Here is an 18731-nt window from a genome sequence, read left to right as displayed (position 1 = left end):
TGTCACGTCTTGATAGCACTTTGCGGCTTCAGGCAACGACTTGTATCTGAAGTGCGCAATTTCACGTCCGTTTTTAATTTCGCGTGATCAAAATACGGGAAGGTGAGAATGAAACACCAGTCCTTGGGAAAGAAAGATGTGAAAAGTGAATAGCTTTTCGGTTTCTCATGGTTTTCAAGATCATCTTCTACCAATTGGCTAAGGAAGGTAAATATTAAGGAAAATTCCTAGGGAATTAGTGGTTACCCTTGGCTTTTAAATGGGCCCTCTGTTTATGGTAGATTATATGGTTTCTTCCTTTTAACATTACATTAGCATACATATAAATGATTTAACTAGAAGCTACTGGAGTTAGCATCTAAAAGGCAGCATGATGTAATGAAAAGAACATTAGATTCATTCGATTCTTGAAATCAAATGATCTGGAATATGCTTATTCCTTTTGGTTGGACCGTCCTTGAACTATCGAGGTTTATATATACATATATTATGGACAGTTGTTTCTTAGCAGAAAAATCAGGCACTGGCAGGCCACCAGAAATGGGCTTTAATTAGTCCAGGATTGTTTTTTTTCCCCTCTATCTCTATTTATACGCAAGTGAAATAGCCGGATTGTAGTTAGTTACATGGTTTTGTCAATTCTATTTAATAAGAACAGACAGTGCTCCCTTATTTGTGTTATGAAAGATACCAGTAACGGCAGTTAACTAAAATCATGTATATCTGGTTTGAGATGGAGTTTTAAATTCATAGTCACTTTTACTTAGGTCTGGCCTCGTAGGTGTTCACAGTTCTTTCCATTTTGTGTTTTGGGCCCCAGTGGCAAAGGCGTGGCCCCAGAGGAGGTCCAGCTGCCTAGTTTCCCTGGAACCGGGCAGCAACGTAAAGATCTGCGGACAGGGAGCGTCTGCTCAGTTAGCACGGGAAAAAGTGCACAGGGACCTCAGTGCAAACAAGGAAGAAAGCCGGCGAGATCAGTCCAGGCTGGAGCAGAGGGCTCGGGGCAGAAGCCGATTTGCAGGACATCAGGGAGCCAGGTTGGCAGTCTGGGAAAAGCTTGGCACCGACCGCATAACAGGAACAAGGGCAGGGGGGACTGGGGTGCCGCTGTGGCTGGGTCGTCAAACCCAAGGGCGTGACCACTGGCACCAAGTCAGACCGCAGGCAAGGCTGTGTCCCACGGGTATGGGCAGAGTGTCCGCCCTGTGCTTCGTGCTCTTCTCACCTGGCACTGCCCAGGGCACCGGCAGTCCGCACATTTCATGCAGGATGCCCCTGGACACGCTCCCCTGGACTTGCAGCCCTGGACTTGTGTGTGCATTGTGTTTTTTTCCTCCCTGATCATTCAGTCCTTACAAGTGTGTCTGGGCAGGTTGGAGCCCATCCCTGCAGGACAATGGGCGCAAGGGAGCCTTTTGAAAATAATGATGCGCACTCTGGCTTGTATGACTCAGTTGGGCGGGAGTCGTCTGCCAAACCAAAAGGTCACAGGTTCAATTCCTGCTCACGCCACATGCCTGGGTTGTGGGTTTGGTCCCTGGTCAGGGTGTGTATGAAAGGCAACCAGTGAATCTATCTCTTACCGTCAATGTTTCTCTCTCTCTCTCTCCTCCCGTTCTTGTCCTCTCTCTAAAGTCAATAAGCATGTCCTCAGGTGAGGATTAAAAAATGATGATGACACTGTGATGGTAATGGAGACGCTCATAGCTGTGGTGTCAGGAGCAGTTCACACACTGGTGGTATGTTCCTTCAAACTTTTCTGTCGCACGTGAATCGAGAGCAGGTTCAGGTTTAGTCCATCTTCCAGTATCCTTGGAAGAGTGGGGTGCTCGCACCTAAGATGAGGAAGATTGCCAAGGTCGTCAGGTCTCAGAAACAGAACCTTCCCTGTTTGTAGAAGGGTTTTCCTCTGGGTTGTGACCCACAGTGTGTTGTCTTGGCAGCATTTGGGTCTGACTTTCCGGGTTTGCCGAACATCCAGAAATAGAGAAGTGTGACGGGAAATTCCACCTGTCATGCTGTTGGTAGTGGGGCACCAACTCATCAAGTTCTGGACAAGGTTAAGTTCATAGGAGCAGAGCTTCCCAACCTTCTCTTGGGCCCGGGTCCCAGCTGCCTGCAGATGGCAACTTGGTGGTTAGCGAAGCCGCTCCATCCGAGTCCCTGTCACCCAGAGTATCAAAGGAAGCCACAAAGGTCGGTCACAGTATCTGGTATCCTGCTCCCCGATGGCCCGAGGTGAGTAGAGTTGGGAACAGCGGAGCTCTGCACCCCTGCTGGCTAATGATCCCAGGGGCTCATCCCCTGGAAGGCACGTGGAAGAATCTTGCCTAAAATGTTCCAAACCCCAGCGACCTCAGAGCAGTTTACCTGAGCCCAGAGAAACCAGAACATCGAAGAGACAACAGCGTACACACCGATCAGAAGCTGAGGCGGAGGACACGTCCCTCTGAGCTTCGGGGACAAAAGGCCTGGGCCAGACATCGGTTCTGCCATCGACGGCGTTTATTGGGTGTTTCTGAAATCCAAATTTCCACTTCCAGGAAGTAACAGACTCCTGCTTTGTACTTCTGACCAGCCTTCTACACCAACTGCTTATTCTTCTACTAAACCTCTGCTTTTGGGGGGCATTTGGAAATGTTTCTATTTTCACACAAAGAGCTCAGCAAACACTTTCACGGGTACTAGGCTTTACGCAAGCAAAGGGGAGGGTTTTCCTTTGAATAGCTTTTGTAAAAAAAAAAAGTTAGTTTGTGAATGGGCTTCTTTTTCTCCCGTGATTTTTCTCTTGAGTCATATTTTCATTTACTTATGATATTCTTACTCTGACCACACACACACACACACACACACACACACAAATCCAGACACAATTGGACTAGCCACTTCCCCCAATAGTATGGTTTTCAAATACTGCTTTAACTTTTGTAATGTAAGCATCATTGATGGTACTAGTTTCGGGCACATAATATAGTGCTTTGACATTGTTTATACCTTACAGTGTGATCACCCTGCTAATTCCAGTCCTCACCTGTCACTGTGCAGACTTGCCACAGTATTATATTGACCACATCCCCCGGCCCCTTCCTGCTCACCTGCCCCCTTTGTGCCTTCAGGCCGGAGTGTGGGCCGTGCTCCCCAGCCAGCGCCCTGCGGGGAGGGCTGTCAGCGCCAGCCTTTCAGGGAAGCTCTTTGGCCGGGTCCCGGGTTTGCCTGCTCTGTGTCCGCAGGCTTCTCCCAGCTCCTCTCCGTCTCTGCTGCTGTCCAGCCAACACAAAGTTATCAGTGATGTTGGGGGGTGTGGATCCTTCTCATCAGTGCACTTTAGGGGTGGACTCTTGAACACAGAGCAAGGGCTGGGTGACTCAAAGATGACTTTAGTGATGTGGAGAGCCTGTGGATTGCATGATTCTTTTGTGCATCCGATAAATACTGATTGATTGTTTGAGCTTCCAGAGCACCGAGATGCATTCCAAGTGGCTCCCAGCATTCTCTCTGCGCGGGGGAGGCATGAGAAGGGACATAACAGGGTTGTGTGGTGGTGGTAGCTGTTGGAGTGTTACTGTCACGCAAGGACTCACTTTGGGTTGGGATTATAGGAGCAGAGAAGCCATTTTCTGATGATTTCACATCCTAATTCTGGCCATGACCTAACTCACTCAGCTGAGACATTTTCCCTCTGTGATAGGAAGGTATGTTGCTAAGCAACTAGATTAGTAATTGGTAAATGCTTATATATGATTTGATTTGAGTTACATACCAAAATATGTAACTGCTTTTGGGGTCTTTATTATTAGGCAAATGATCATCGTTTGGTTTTATTTTGCCCCAAATAAAATAACTGCTTTCATTTAGTAATAAATTGCATGATAGCATGATGTATTGGAAAGACCCCGGATCTAGCAGACAGAAAACTTGAATCCTGATCTCAAGTATGAGAATCACTAGTCCTGTGACCATGGGTAAAATCGGGTAACTACTGAGCCTTCATTTTAGAAATCTGTAATTTGCAGTTCCAATACCTTCTCTGCTTGTCGCCCAGGCCTGAGTGAGGATGGATGTGGCCATGTTTAGCAAATGCTTTAGAGAGAGTAAAGCATCTTAAGGTCCCAGTGTTACCTACAACTCCAGGCTGCGTCGTCTTGGGCCTTGGTGTAGCTCTGAAGTCTGGATCAATGAAGAAGCACCAAGCGAGCATGTGCTATGCCATTAACAAGGCTCCCGGCCAAGGGCCAGGCCCGGCAGCTACAGAGGAAAAGGAGACGCATGGTATTTGCTGTCAGTGAGTGAACAGTGCAGTGATGGAGGCAACACTAACAACCCACAGAAGTGAGGGACCACACGGCCACGCAGCCTCTCATTCAGTGTTAAAGCACAAGACACATGCTCGGGAGACCAACAGCTGGGAGCCTTCAGGGCAAAGATGGTGGTCCCTGAAGTCGCTGGTGAGGGCAACTTGCATGCCCCCTTGGAGCATGGGGAAATAAAATGAAAGGAAATGTACAGCCATTATTACGGTGGGTTAACGTTGTGCATGGAGTTGCAAAAACTGGTCCATTTTCCAGTGACGGCAGTGTCTCTGGCTGGAGGTTGACGGTCAGCCACGTTTTGCCTCTGAGCAGTAAACATTTTATTTGAAGTCATGTCATGAATTCTGTTCCTGCACTAATGAAGTAGATCATTTACATAAAAATCATAAAAAAAAAACCCAAGGCACATATGCTTTCAGCCCCTGGGGACATGGAAATGACCTTGGTGACAGCCAGTTAGAAAATGGAAAGGTGAAGGGGGCCGTGCTCCTACCCGTTTGGAGAGTTTCCAAAATGACTAACGTCTTGGTGGCAGAATACTTTTAAATAGATGCTATTTCAAGATGAAGCCTGCCTGCTTTCTTTCTTCCTTTTTTTTTTCTTTTGCATGTAGATGGATATCTTAACTGTTTCCAGAAGCTGTGCCTCAGACCACTGGTTCCTGTCACACAGCCCTTATTTACAATCTGTTGTATTTTCCTCCACCCCCATGTCATTGACCCCACAGATTTCCCAGGAGCGGCTGTGATCTGTCATGTTGTTGCTCATTACCAGATAGTCTTAATCCTCAGAGCACTGAAATGTTTTCTAATGGCACAGAAGCCATCAGAGCCCCTGGCAGCCCCAGCCACTGTCACGTTAAATTGCAGCCGGGATGGTCTTTTACACGCTGACAGTGGAGATTCTACCGGGCGCTCCCCCCTGGGTCAGGGCCCTTTCTGAGCAGCAGATGTGGCAGGTCTGAGGACCTCAGCCCACCCTCCTCTTCTGCCGTGTTTCAGCTGCTAGCTCACCCATCAATTGCCCAGGTCCAATTGAGTAGCTCTTGTACACCCTCTTCATTTTTATAAACCTTTTACCCACCTACCTGGGCATCCCGCGTTCGAACTGTCCTCTCAGATGAGATGAAATGCTCTCAAGACGTGGTTAGCAACACGCAGTGCATTAGAATTTGAAAAAGGAGAGAGAATCCTTTGAAAAGTGACTGTGATGCTGCCCAGTATTCCTGCCTGATCCCTAAGGAAAGTTCTATTCTTCATGAAACTGATAATTCTTAGAAGATCGTTAGGTCCATATGTTAGTAATCCCTAGACGCTGAGGTTCGTAGACCCCAGTTCAGTTCTCATGAGATGCGCTTAGACTGAGGGGCTTTCCGTTCAAACACTTCACAGTTCTGAACATTCAAGGTCAAGTAGTCTGTCCTGCAAATGCAAAAAAATAAACTCCATAAGCTCTTCTGCAATCTATATAACTGAAACCTAAGACTCCCCCCGCACAACACCTAAACCAATGAAATTCACCAGATAATTGTTTACTTCATTTTTTTAAAGATCTGGATAGATCTGGACAATGAGGAAAAGTCACCATCCCATGCGGAGGTCATCTCAGTTCTGAACTGATTCCTGAATTCCTGTAGCATCATGTCCGTGCATTAACCTGGGGGAGATGAAGAGGGCGATAGAGAGAGAGGGGTGGAAGCCGGAGGGAAGAATTGAGCTCAGTGGGTTTTAATTCTTGCCAAGTTCACACCATTGCCCTTTTCCCACAGCCCGACAGTGCTTAGCCTGGCACCACTTTCTTTATAGGTTCACTCAATATTAATTTCATCCTGCTGGAGAAACTATCTTTTTTCTTGAAATAAGGCACAGAGAATTAAATGAACCCATGGATGTTTAAAGATGTATGTTGCGATGAATAGCTTTAGGAAATACGTGATTCTATTCATGGTAAGAACGAGACAAGTAAATATTGCTTTTAATAGCTTCATAGATTAATTTTTTTTGTTGTTTTGAAATCTCGTAAAACAACCCCCTCATTTGTTTTCCTGCCTGTGAAGAAAGAGCTTCTAAGGCATTAATCACACAAAATCCACCGCTGGCCGAAATGCCTCTGCCTTTTCAATTCTTTCACAACTGCTTCTCCTTCACGTCACTGAAGCAATACAATTATGCATGAGTGATTCCTGGACCTTAGCTTTCCCTGCCTGAGTGTCACTGAAGGGCTCTGTGAAAAGAGCAGGAGCTGCTGACCTCTACGAAATTGGAACGTATAAAATAGAGGCCTAACAGCTGATTGTGATGATGTCAAAATTAAAATGAAATGTTCCTATAGATTCTATGGCTGCAAAATATGACTTCTATTAATTTCTCAATTGTGGAATTCTCCTGCTATATTTATTTGAAATATGTATTTTAAGAAGATCATAATTATTAAAGTATTTTTTTAATTTTTGAATTGTGGTCAGCCTACAGTATCACATTGGCTTCAGTGTACAACATCGTGGTTGCCCAAGAAAACTAAATTATTCTCAAAATAACCCCCTTCCTTACTTTTTTTTTTTGCACTGAGGCCAAGCGGCTCCCCTACACCGGATAGAAACTCCAGCGTCATTTCAGAAGCTCTGTGTCACGAGACATTTTGGAATCATCAGGTTTTTCAAACGCCTGCTTACTTATCCCTGGTTGCCCCTGTAAATGTTTTTTTAGCCACGACTTGGAAACTTCTAGCAACAAAAGGCTCCCTATGTCATGAAGGAGACCCGTCCTTGACGGTTTATCTAGTTTTACAAAGATGTCCCTTATGCTTACAAACCCTTGCATCTCCCCTGCTTATTTCGCTACCTGTGCAGAGACTTCGTGGCTCAGTATGAGGCCCACAGACCTACATTCATCCTGGGCCCCCTACTTATTAAGTACCTTTGACCCGCCGTCTATCGAGTTCTTCCTGTGTTCTGACCACTTTACATGACCTTGCTTAATTTTCATACAAAGTCTGTAAAGGCCCTGTTTTAAAAAAAGATTCTACCTCCCTCTTTCCCCAGCTTTATATTCGCTAGGCTGAATGTCACCGGTTCCTTCAGTCTTCACTCATTCCTTCAGCGCACATGCGTGAACTCTGTCCTGCTGGACCTTACCTCCTAGATGGAAAACCGACCTGAAAACGAAGCAGACCACCTATTATGTTAGTTGTTAAGATGGGAGCAATAACAGCCTGTTTGTATGTCACTGGAGATGATGTAGTGTAGAGTGAAAATTGGTGGTGTTGTGGTAGGAAGAGACAGAGAGAGACAGAGAGAGAGAGAGACCAAACCCTGGACTGAGGTCCTTGGCTAAGTCCTCACGTGCTTCGATTTTAAGGGCCCTGGCTTTCCTCTTCGGCAGGGCCCCTCGGGGGGTGGGGGGTGCAGATATGGAAAAGGGAGAAGCCATCAGGCCACCACCTCTTCTGAGTTGCCTTTTGGTAGCATTTTCTTCTCTTTGTCCCATTTGAACTGGGAACCCCAACGGGTTGGGCGGGGGGTGGGAACAGCCACCATCCGGTCCTTTCGCCCCTGGACAGAAGCATTCTACTGTAAATGGAAAAATGCCTCTCTCCACCTCCTCGCTAACTCTCCCAGAGCCAGGCAGCCCGGCTGGGAAGCAGGGAGGGGTGGCTGAGCCCAGGGGTGGGTGTCAGAAGAAACGATGCTGATGTGTGCGTCTGGAGGAGCCGCCGTGCGTTCAAGGCAGCGAATCTCGGAGTGATGACAACTGTCAGGAGCAGCAGTGGCCTCATCACTGAGCAATTCTGCTTCGCCTTTAATTGCAGAAGGGAGAGTGGCAATGAGATCATGCAAAAAGTTATTCCAAGTTTTTTCTTTTTGCTGATTGGCACGGGAAGCATTGCGGAGATCTTCATTTCTCGTTGTCCTTCAACTGAGTGACTGACTGTGGCGTTCCCCACATTTGGCCGAGGGACTGGGACTGTCGGCTCTTGAGCTGTCAAAATCCGTCGTTCTGCATGGATCCCATTCCTCTGTATTTCACTCTGGTGGGACTGATGTTCAGGTTTATGGCTCAGAAAAACTGAGCTTCAGAATAGTAATTCTGGGCTATATTTGTGTGGTGGCAATTTTATAGCTCAGGAGATTTATCAAAAGCATGATAATTACAAAATTAAAACTAACTTTCCCAGCTCATTCCAGCATGGGGCGTGGTGCAGAAGAGGTGCCGGCAAAGCTGGCTTTGTCTTCTTGGCCTGCCTGTCTTGTGACCTGTTAGGTAATTGGTGAGAATCTGGCTGGGTTATGAGGTTTTGACCCGCAGAATCAAGTCATGGTAGTCCATTTAAGCAGCAGCTCAAATGTTTAATGACATTTGATAAGAGAATTGGAATTCTTCGAGCAAGAGAGTAGAAGCACCAAAAATGGATCCAGAAATGAATACATTACAGTCTGTGAGATGCCTTCACCTGGCTGTAGTCTCTTCCTTTGCAATGGTGATTATTTTAAGTACTACTGAGCATTTGAATGGGGGGAGATGTGGCCAAACAACCCGTGTTTTCATTGATTCTGGGCAAACTTCCCCACCCCCTCTCACCCCTCCGACTGGTCCATGAATTGCATTTTGTAGTGAAAGACCACCCCACACAACAAGCCTGTTTTGTAAGCACTCAGCCCACGTCCTCAGCGCTCCACACCCTGGCTGGAGTTTGTTCTGACTCGGTGTTATGTTTCTAAAACCAGTGGGATTTATTTCTCCCCACTGCACGGGGTGTGTGTTTTTACTCCACAAGCACGTACACAGCCGGCCTTCATTGGCCACCCCGTGCCTCTCCATCAGGCTGGCTTGGCTTTTACAAGGTGTTAGAATTTCTACATAACTCACAGTGTCTCCCCCACTTGGGTTTATACTTAGAGAAGTTATGGAGTGATTAACCTAATAGGTACTGTTTATCCCTAAAGATGACCAGCTTTATTCATGCCCACGCTGAGTGTTTGTGGGTAACAAACAATCCTTTGTAAATCCCCACTGCAGAACCAGGCACTTTTACAGCTTTTTTTTCCTGCCCTATAAATGACTGGGTAGCTCATTAAGTTGACTTTGTTGTAGCTCAGGGTGCAACAGAGTACCCGGAGGGCAGGGAGAGAATGGGTAAGTGTCAACAGGAGCTAGAAGAGAAAATAAAGTAACGTAGCGTGTTCAATGGTACCATACGATTCCTCTGATTATTTGTTTTCTGCATTTTTCTCTCCAGAGCTGCCCAGAAGTTAAATCTGTCTTCTAAAAAGAAGAAGCATCGGCCTTCTGCTTCTGTCGTGGAGTCACCACTCTTTGCCACCAGCTTCAGTGGCATTCTGCAGATCTCTCCTCCCCCGGCCCCACCGTGTCTGCTGCGGGCAGTCAACAAGGTGAAGGACACGCCAGGCCTGGGCAAGGTAGGCACAGCTGCCGTCTCCGATTCTGTGTTCAGGGAGAGAAGAAAATCAGGGCTCTGGTTTATCTGTTTTTTAAAAAAGGAGGTAACAGGGAGACGAAATAAAATTCATCTGGATGGCCTGTAAAATTTTGGGGGGTGACATATGCTAAATAGTAAATGAAGATATTCCAGTTATTAGGAAGCTGATTGGATTTTGGAATGAAAAAGTTTTGTCTTGTTGGACAGAATTGTCCTTTCTTTAAGCCCTTTACAGGAAGGACAGGAGAGGCAGGAGGCAGAGAGGCTGGGGACCGAGAGAAGACACGGGGCAGGAGTAAGACATAAGGATGCTTTGCAAATTCACAGTGACACGCTCATTTTTCTCATCTCCTCAGACAAAGCGCAGCTTCTGCTTTCGGACCCGGCCACTGATGGGATTCCTGGGGAGCATTTTCCGTTGCGCCAAGAAATGTAATTTTGAATTGTGACAAATGCTTAGAAAGAGATGCAGGGGCGCCGTAGAGATGCCGCTACCCGGCCGTGTTCGGGATAGCTCAGTTTCTCCCTGCCATCTTTAAATCGCTTCTGATAGACGGCTGGGGGAAAGCCGCCGCGGTGTAGCCTCCGACTGGTAAATAAGCCGAGACGGATAAAAACTAAAGAAAGAGGGGCTGTACTATTTCTTTTATTTCCAGCCTGTGTCAGTGCCAGCTTCGCAGGAGTCACGCAGGCTTCACTTTTGGAAACCTGCACCCCCTGCTGAGGGGCGTTGGTGCTGATTTAGGCAGACCGAACCTGTGTTTATTTCGGTCACCGCTGCGCTTTCCCCTTGACCCCCAAACATGGTCATTCCGAGGCTCGTGGTCCTCGGTGGCCACAGCCAATCTCGGTGGTCCTTGTGGAGTTCACCCCGGCGCCCTCTGCCCATCTGGCTTCGTGTTTTCCTCCTTTCTCAGTTTTTTCTGTCTCCTCCCATGCACTCCCGCCCCCGGTTTCACCACCCGGCTGGGAAGGCATTGACTGGCTGGGTTACCCTTTGCAACAGCATCTCAATTTTATGTCGAATGGATTATGCTACTGGGAGCATCCAAGCCCAATTTTCTGTGGCATCGGCTGGGGGGGTAGTTTTAGCAGGTGGCTTCCCAGGCCCGGAGTTTAAGTAGGAGGCCAGGCAGCTGGGTTGCAGCCTGGGCTCCACTGGGCAGAGCGGCAGAGGCTTCGACAGCCGTGGTGGGAGATGGAGGAGCTGGCGGGGACCAAGACTCCTCTCGGGGGAGGACTCTCGTGGGTGGGAGCTGGGAGGAGGGCAGTGGCACCCCTCAGGGCCAGGTGGCTGTGTGGTGGGTAGTGGACATATTGCCTTCTCAGGAGGGGTAGGTGCAGTAAAAAGATTTAATTTTAAGTTATGGGAAGATACGTATAACCTAAGACTTACCGTCTGTACCCTTTTTAAGCGCATGCAGGCTTTTTTTGGCTAAGAGGAGGTTAGAACTTCGGGGCCACAGCTGAGTGGCCTGGCCAGGGTGAAACTGAGCTCCCCGGGCGGTCCCCTCCGTGGGCGCTCCCAGCAACATCCAGCCTCCCTTCCGAATACATGGGAATAGATGTTTAAACGCCATCACTTTGGAGTGGCCCCAGGTTATCAGCTAACCTGGGATGCTCGTACACCCCAAAACGGCCCTGGCCAGGACCCCTCATGATGAACCGCACAAGAAATGGTCTTCCTGCATCTGTAACAGTGGTCCTGCCTGTGGTTCCCGAAAGGGGTCAATGTCGCTACGTCTCCAGGTGGGCCTGGGCCCCCGAGCCCCGGGCCTTTTGTCCCCACCCGCCCCCTCCCTAGAACCCGGAGACACGGGGATCAGGGACTGACCCACGGAATGAGGGTGGCCGGCCGGGAGGAGGGCCCAGCACATGCACAGAAAGAGTTTGGAGAACCCCGCCTGAGTCTTGATTCCACGGCGTCCCCTGTGCAGTGACCAGATATCAGGTGACGATAAGTAAGATAAGCAGATGTGGGGCCAGGCACAACTACAGGAATATGACAGTTGTTAGTAAACCACAGCTGGCAAATCACACAGTTGTTGTTTTTTTTTCAGTGGAAGACAGTATCCCTCTCCCTCACTTGTGATCAATGTTCTTTTTGAGAGGGACAGAAGGGGGTGACATTAACCAGGTGGGAGTGGCAGGAACCCTGCCTGAGTTTGTCCATGGAAGCGTGTCATGGATGGGGTCATCAGGCCGGGGGTCACAGAGGTGATGGGCCGGTGGCTTCTGTCTGACCACACGGCAGGGCAGCTGTCCTGCTGAGTGTGGGGTGGCGGGCCTTGCGGGGAAGGAGTGGCACTGGGAGGGTTGGTGCCCCCTGAAGACTGTGGTCATCGTGAGGTGTGGCTGTGGGTGTGACTGCAGGGACTCCCCTGTCCTGCTTCCTGCCCAGGGAGTGAGTGCCCGCTTCCCGTAACGCTAGGAGGCTGTTCCCTGCCACAGGGGCCCCTTTCCCAGGCTCATCTCCCCCTCCCCAAATCTCACTGTAGTTGGGAAGTGCGTGGGCCATTCTCTTTCCCCGTATGGAAAAATTACCATGAATTGATCTCTGCCGCCTAAGTTACATAGTAACGTCTCAAAGAAACACGATGGAGTGTAATGTAGAACATAAATAATTGGTGCTATGTATGTGCAAATCAGCATGTTTGATGTTGATAAGCTTGACTGAATTGCCAAAAGCGGTCTAATTATTTAAACCTGAGCTGGGGCCTCCCGAGGTGGGGCTGGGAAATGAGCCCAGCCCAGGTCCCACCTCAGGTCCCACCCACCCGAGAACTTCCCCAGGAAACCTGGCAGGTTTCACAGGTATGGAAGGGCTTTTATGGGTTTATTTAGGGCTACCCTCTCATTTAGTCACCAGGGAGACTGAGGCCCATTTCAGGGATTCTCCCCATGCCTCCTGAATCAAACCAAGAAGTCCGGACCTTTAGCCATTTTTTTCTCCCTGCCTCACTGGGTTGCCACTAGCAACGCATGACCTTTAGAGATTTGGGGTGGAGAGAGGCGTGCCGTGGGGCCATGATGGTAGCAAAATAACACTGGGAGCCAGCTGCCTTCAGCTGGTGGAGAAGGACACGCTGTTTTCAGAGCCGTGGTTGGGAGAGGAGGGCAGACACCGGCAGGAGAGGACACCGAGTGGGATCAGGGCAGCCCCTTCCACCTCCCCCTGGGTCCTACCCCCTGCTGTTCCCAGGGGCAACTCTGCCCACCCTCCCCCCAGAGTCACTGCTGGACACTGAGCACTTTTCTGGTGCTGGGAGAATTGGAGGTAGTGTCACTGTACCATACTGTCCTGTACACCATATACTTACTTGGAGCCAAAGCACAACATGCACACAACATAGGATCCTCAGCACCTAGAGCAGATCTCAGCACCCAGCGAATATTTATTGAGGACCTACTGTGTGTCAGGCACACATAGTGGGCACTAGGCTTGCAATCAGGGACAGATGGTGGCATGGCCCTTAACACTTGTAGTCTGGTGGGTTATTTCAGTTAGTCCTGGACATCTCACCAACCCATACCAAAGGGTGATTTGATTTAAGGAAAAGTTGGGATTACAGACTTAAAATAATTCTGCCTGCCTTTGAAGTTATATAACAAAATTATACTACTAAGTGGCCTTGTAAAGACATCCTTAATGAATGATAAAGATGATTAGTGGATCAAAGCAGCTTAGCCCCTGTTTATATTTCACCGATTTGGCTTATCTGTAAATGATATTTCTAATCTGTTTGATAGTGGTTTCTTCTCCGAAGTCTGCAACTGCTCTTAGTGAAATTTATTTGTACAATTCATTAATATCCAAGTTTAAGATTCATTTGTTGCTGTGTCACAGCGTAAAGTCAGAGCTCTTTGTCTTGGATGGCAAGCTTCTAGAGCAATTCACATTATCTGTTTAACTCGAGAAGTCCATGAACGTAGTCATGCCATGGGTGCAGAACAATGCTTTTATTTATTTTTCAGTAATAGTTGACATGCAGTATTATATTACTTATTAGTTTCACGTGTACTACATACTGGTTGCACATTTAAATATCTTACAAAGTGACTATTGCTCAGCTGTAAAATAGAATGAACTCTTACCACTTATGACAACATGAATGGATGTAGAGGGTATTATGCCAAGTGAAATAAGTCAGACAGAGAAAGACAAATACCACATGATTTCACTTACGTGTAGAATCTAAAAGACAAAGTAAAGGAACAGATGAAACAAACTCATAAACACTTTTTAAGGTAAGAATGGTAATGGTGAAATCACACAGGTCAGACAGTCCTCCTGTGTGCTGGCAACTTATCCTCTCCCCAGAAGAATATCTGAGGGGAAATAAATGATCTCTTCGTAACGCTTGCTTCACAATCTCTAGGAATCCCTCCAAAGGGTGGAATGGTAGGCACCCAGCCTTTTCTCCCCCAACGTGTTTTGGGGACATGAGAAAACTCTTGTAGTGGAGTGTCGGCAACAAGCGCACAGACTCTCTGGGTTTGGAAAGCTCATTGGAGACTGGACGGAGCAAACATGCAGTGCAGTGATGGGAACGAAGCCATGGACGGTTGGCGGGGGCCTGCCGTGCCTGAGCCATTCCGTGACTAGCTCTAGACATACTGTGTTCCCATGGGTGTTGCTTCAGGGCACACCCATAGCTGATTAGCTACCCTGGGTCACGTCCCCACAAAGGAAGAGGAAGGTTTATCCTGATCTCCATAAACTCGAGGTCCCCATGAAATATTTGCCTGGCGTTCAGCCTCCTGTGCTACACATGATGTTTCCTTCTCCTGGGGATCCCCACTTAGCCTGGTCTGGGCAGAAGAAGGGTGGGTCATGTCTGTTAGGGTGGATCCCCTTCACCAGCCAAGCCCGTTCACGAAGATTTCTCCCTTGGGGACAGTGTGGCCCAGAGGCAGAGGGTTTGGTGGAATCGGCTGACTGCGATTTGGAAGTAGACAGGCTGGCTTGGTTGTGTTATCTTCCTTACACAGTAAAGGCTGGAGCCATTAGTCTCCGTTCGTCTCAGTCCATGATTGGAAGTCATGTGTCTCCTGTCCAGCGCTATTTATCCAATCCAGTCGCAGCATATTCCTGCTTCGATTAGCACATATAAACATATATTCCCTAAGTAACCTGTCTCTCTCACACACACACACTCACACACACACCACTCGGCTCATGTCACCAGGTCCTGCGTTATCTATATTTAGTTTATTGCCCAACTTTCTCTGGTTTGGCATGTAAACTAATAGCATGGGGGGAATAAAAGTACCACATGTGCTCTTTAGTAGAGACCCTTTTCCTTTACAGATTTATTAACATTTTTTAGGGTAGAAAGTCATTCAATTAGAAAGCCCTTACTAAACCTTGTGTAGAAGAGCAAGCCGAGATTCTTGTTCAGTTGGCATTCTGTTCCAAGAAGGGAAAAGCAAAAAGATAGAAAAATTTGATTAAGGTTTTTTTAAAGTAGTTCCTGATGCAGCTCCTATTCGTTTACTCAACAAGTAGAAGTAAATGGCTGGCACAGGTCTCCCTTGTTCAAGAGGAGGTGCCAGGTTATGTGGAGGAAAGAGCTCCACGCCTTGCAGCCCATCGAGGCCCCGGTTGTCGGAACAGTATGCAGACGACTGAATTCCTCGTTATGATTTCTATCATTCCTTGCCCTGAAGTTTGTCAGAGAGCACAGGGTAGGAAGATTTGTTCCAGCCCTTCAATTCATTTTGAGTAGCTATGAAATAGTGAATTCCACTGTGATAGAAACTTCTGGATTCCACTTCTCACTCACCAGTGAGTGACTGCTCCCTTCTTAAATGCACAGATGGGAACAGTGAGTTGTGAGTTTTCTCTTTTGGTGGTGGGCGTTGGGAAGTCGGTGTAAATGTGTATGCACGCATACAGACTCATCAGGATAGCCAGGCTGCTGGCTTTGTAAATTAAATCGTCAGTGCTTCTGGGGAATAGACTCCGGTGACCTTCCACTCCCTAATTACAGTTGTTTTTTTTCTGCACGCGGTTGGTTTGGGTGATTCTGCTAAGGTTATGTAGCTCATTAGGTTTTTTTTCCCCCTTTTTCCTTCTTTCCTTTCTATTTTGATGCCTCCTCCAACCCGTATCTCAAGAGGAAGGAGACTTAGGGAAAATGTTCTGACTCATTAACCTTTGCTGCGTCTTTCTTTCCCACGGAGGCTGAGGGGTCCGCCCAGTCCTAGCGCCGCCTCTGGGCCGCACATGTGCAGTACGCAGCTGTGCCGCCCCAGAAATGCAGGGGTCAGCAATGCCTGTGCTGCTTCTCTGAGGGCCAACCTGGGCGACTTAAGTCATGGGGACTTTTTCCTACTCCCTCTGCCGTGCCCCCCGCAGATTAGCAGTCTTCATTCTTGCAAATGACAGGGACATGGTAGGAGGGTGTTCACCATTTAGAGGCCACTAGACAGAAGAGTCAGGTAAAATGTGTCTAAAGAAGGAGCCCTGCGTCTTTGCTCTTCATCATTGGTGTGACTGCCTGTGGTACTGCCAATCTAGTAGTTTGGGTGCACTTTCCTGTTGCCTGGTTAGATGCAGACCTGGAAGGGTCAGCAGCACACTTCCGGTTAAATAGATTCCATTTCCCACGGATGGCACACTGCCATGTATAAAATGCTCCGTTTCAGGCTTTCTGTGCCCGAGGTAGCGACACAGAGCAAACTGGATGAAAAGACTCCTGGCCACACGGGGAGGAATAGTTTCATCTTGCATCCCAGAGAGTTAACTGCCTTGTATCTCAGGTCCGTTACTGTCATTTTGGGAGCCCAGGCAGAGGAGAATTGCATTCCTCTTTCTTTACGGTCATTGTACATTTTCCAGTTCTCTGAACTTTCCCTGCCTGCTTTGGGTCAGGAGTTGGGGTCTTTGGACAGCCCCCCCTGGTTTCCAGACACCGATGTCCATAGCCAACAGCACAGGCAATGTCTGTGGGCGGCTGAGCGTTCAGTTCCTCGCAGTGAAACATCCTTTTCAGTTTCTCTCCCTGGGTTGTAAGCTTATCTAAAGCAGGAGTTACGTTTTCATCTTTGTCTCCCATCAGTCCCAGCTTACGTAAGTCAAGGACACTCAGAAAGTGTGGAACAGTTTTACGTAATCCTGTTTAGTACCTGTGAAGTCCTGATGAGGTGCCCAGCCCTGCAGGGTCCGTCCTCCAGGATGAAGCCGTGGCCACAAGCAGAAACCCTGAGGAGCAGCTAAACAACAAGACCCCGCTGGTGCCGGGCCCCACGTGTGGGAGTTACCTTAGGACACTGGTGGCAGGGAGGGGGTGCTGCCTCGGGCTGGCACACCGGCCGAACAGCAAGTGCCGCTGACCCGTTGGCGAGGGATCTGCTCAAAGGTGGGCGTGTCCAGTCATCTCATTTCGAATATGAGGAAACTGAGGCCCAAGGAGATGAAATAGCTTGCTAATCTGTTTACGTGGGGGAATTTTAACTTTTGAATGAGCAAGGTGATCATTCATGAAGACTTCAGGGCAGAATTTGAACGAGAGACTGAATCATCCCTCCCTGGCCCCCCATTCTGAGACTTTCAGCCTCAGTTCTACTGGCTCTGTTTCTTTAGGTGTCAAGTGGCCGTGGTGGGCATGGTTAGTCATGCGTGTGTCTGTATGCGTAGACAGGAGCGGGAAGGTGATTTTTCTTTGGGGACTTTTTAAAGGCTAGAAACCTTTACCATAATTGGAGGATAGGTCTGGGGCTCCCCAGAGCCCCTGTAATCCCTAATTAGCATCCTGACTTATGGAATGAAAACATGAGATAAAATGAGAGAATTCTCTCTGGAATAAATGCCACTTTCTCAATTAACCAAAGGGCAGTAAGATGGATTATAATGCCAGCACAGGGCTTTTGATCATTCTTTGTCCAAAAAATAAAATACATTTTAGTTAGGTTCAGCGCAGTTAGACAATTACCGGTATCAAGAGAAAAGGAATAGTAGGTATATTTTAAGCTAACGTTTTGAGCGTCTTATCTATTGTGTCTCTTGCTAATGGCTGAAAGGGAAGTTAATCATGATCGTCTGTAATTATCCCAATAAAATGGGAGTGATAGGAATATTTTCTAAAGAACGGTGAGTCCAAACTACTGAGTTAATTGGAAAGTTTTCCTTTGTGCCTCAGAATGGAGAAGCGCTCTTGTCTGTTGAATGACTTATGTCATAAAACATTTGAATTCCTTTCTATGCTTCATTGAACTAAAAGGCGGCATTATGGAGGGGAGAATCATTCTGATACATTCTTAAATGAAATATATAATTTTCTTTAGATTGTTAAACAGTTTCTGAGTAGCTAAAGGATTTTTAAATTAGAAACTATCTAAGCTACTCAAAGCTACAACATAAGGCCCTTTCAGGTCTCTCGTACTGATCTTTACAAGTCTTTCTTAGTTCTGTTCTGTAATATTGTCTTAGTCTAACAACAAAAAAACAAAGCAAGAACACAGATTGGGTGGCTGAGATGACAAAAACGTCCTTCTCCCAGTTCAGGAGACTGACACTTAAGGTCAAGGTGAGGGAGGACCTGGTGTCTGCAAAGAGCTCTCCTCCTGTTTGGAAGACGGTCATCTTCATGCTGTACCTCATGGTGGGGAGGAGAGCCGGGGAGGGGACAGGGGGAGAGAGAGAAAGCCTGCTCTCCGGTCTCTTCTTCTAAGCGCACTGATGCCATCGCGAGGGCTCCACACTCCTGACCTAATTATCTCCCAGAGTCTCCACCTCCTAACGCCATCACCTTGGGGGGTAGAACCTCACCGAGTAAATTTAGGACAGAGACAGACATGTAGCCGACGGCCCTGCCCTCTACACCCCAGCACTGAATGAGAGCATTTGACTCTCAGATGAAAGAACCAGAAATGGAGCCGGTGTAGGGGCTCTCGGTGCTCCCCGGCTTGTCTGATGCTCACACCACGGAGAACAGATTTTTCTCACTAACCGTTTACCGCCTTATGCGGCATTGCTGTCAT

General features: G+C 47.8%; 1 protein-coding gene across 1 annotated transcript in view; it reads left to right on the top strand.

Annotated features, from left to right (window-relative positions):
• KIF26B (kinesin family member 26B) overlaps positions 1 to 18731 on the top strand; it is a 385937-nt gene that overhangs the window by 256626 nt on the left and 110580 nt on the right. Inside the window, exon 5 of the mRNA XM_037150905.2 lies at positions 9546 to 9726. Coding sequence (XP_037006800.2) covers positions 9546 to 9726 — 181 coding nt within the window. The remainder of the gene's footprint in view (positions 1 to 9545; positions 9727 to 18731) is intronic.

This window comes from Artibeus jamaicensis, unplaced genomic scaffold (genome assembly GCF_021234435.1).
Source record: "Artibeus jamaicensis isolate MK-2021 breed Jamaican fruit bat unplaced genomic scaffold, CSHL_Jam_final scaffold_754, whole genome shotgun sequence".
Taxonomy (NCBI): Eukaryota; Metazoa; Chordata; class Mammalia; order Chiroptera; family Phyllostomidae; genus Artibeus; species Artibeus jamaicensis.
The sequence above is the reverse complement of the archived record's forward strand: the minus strand, read 5'-3'. Positions and strand labels throughout refer to the sequence as shown.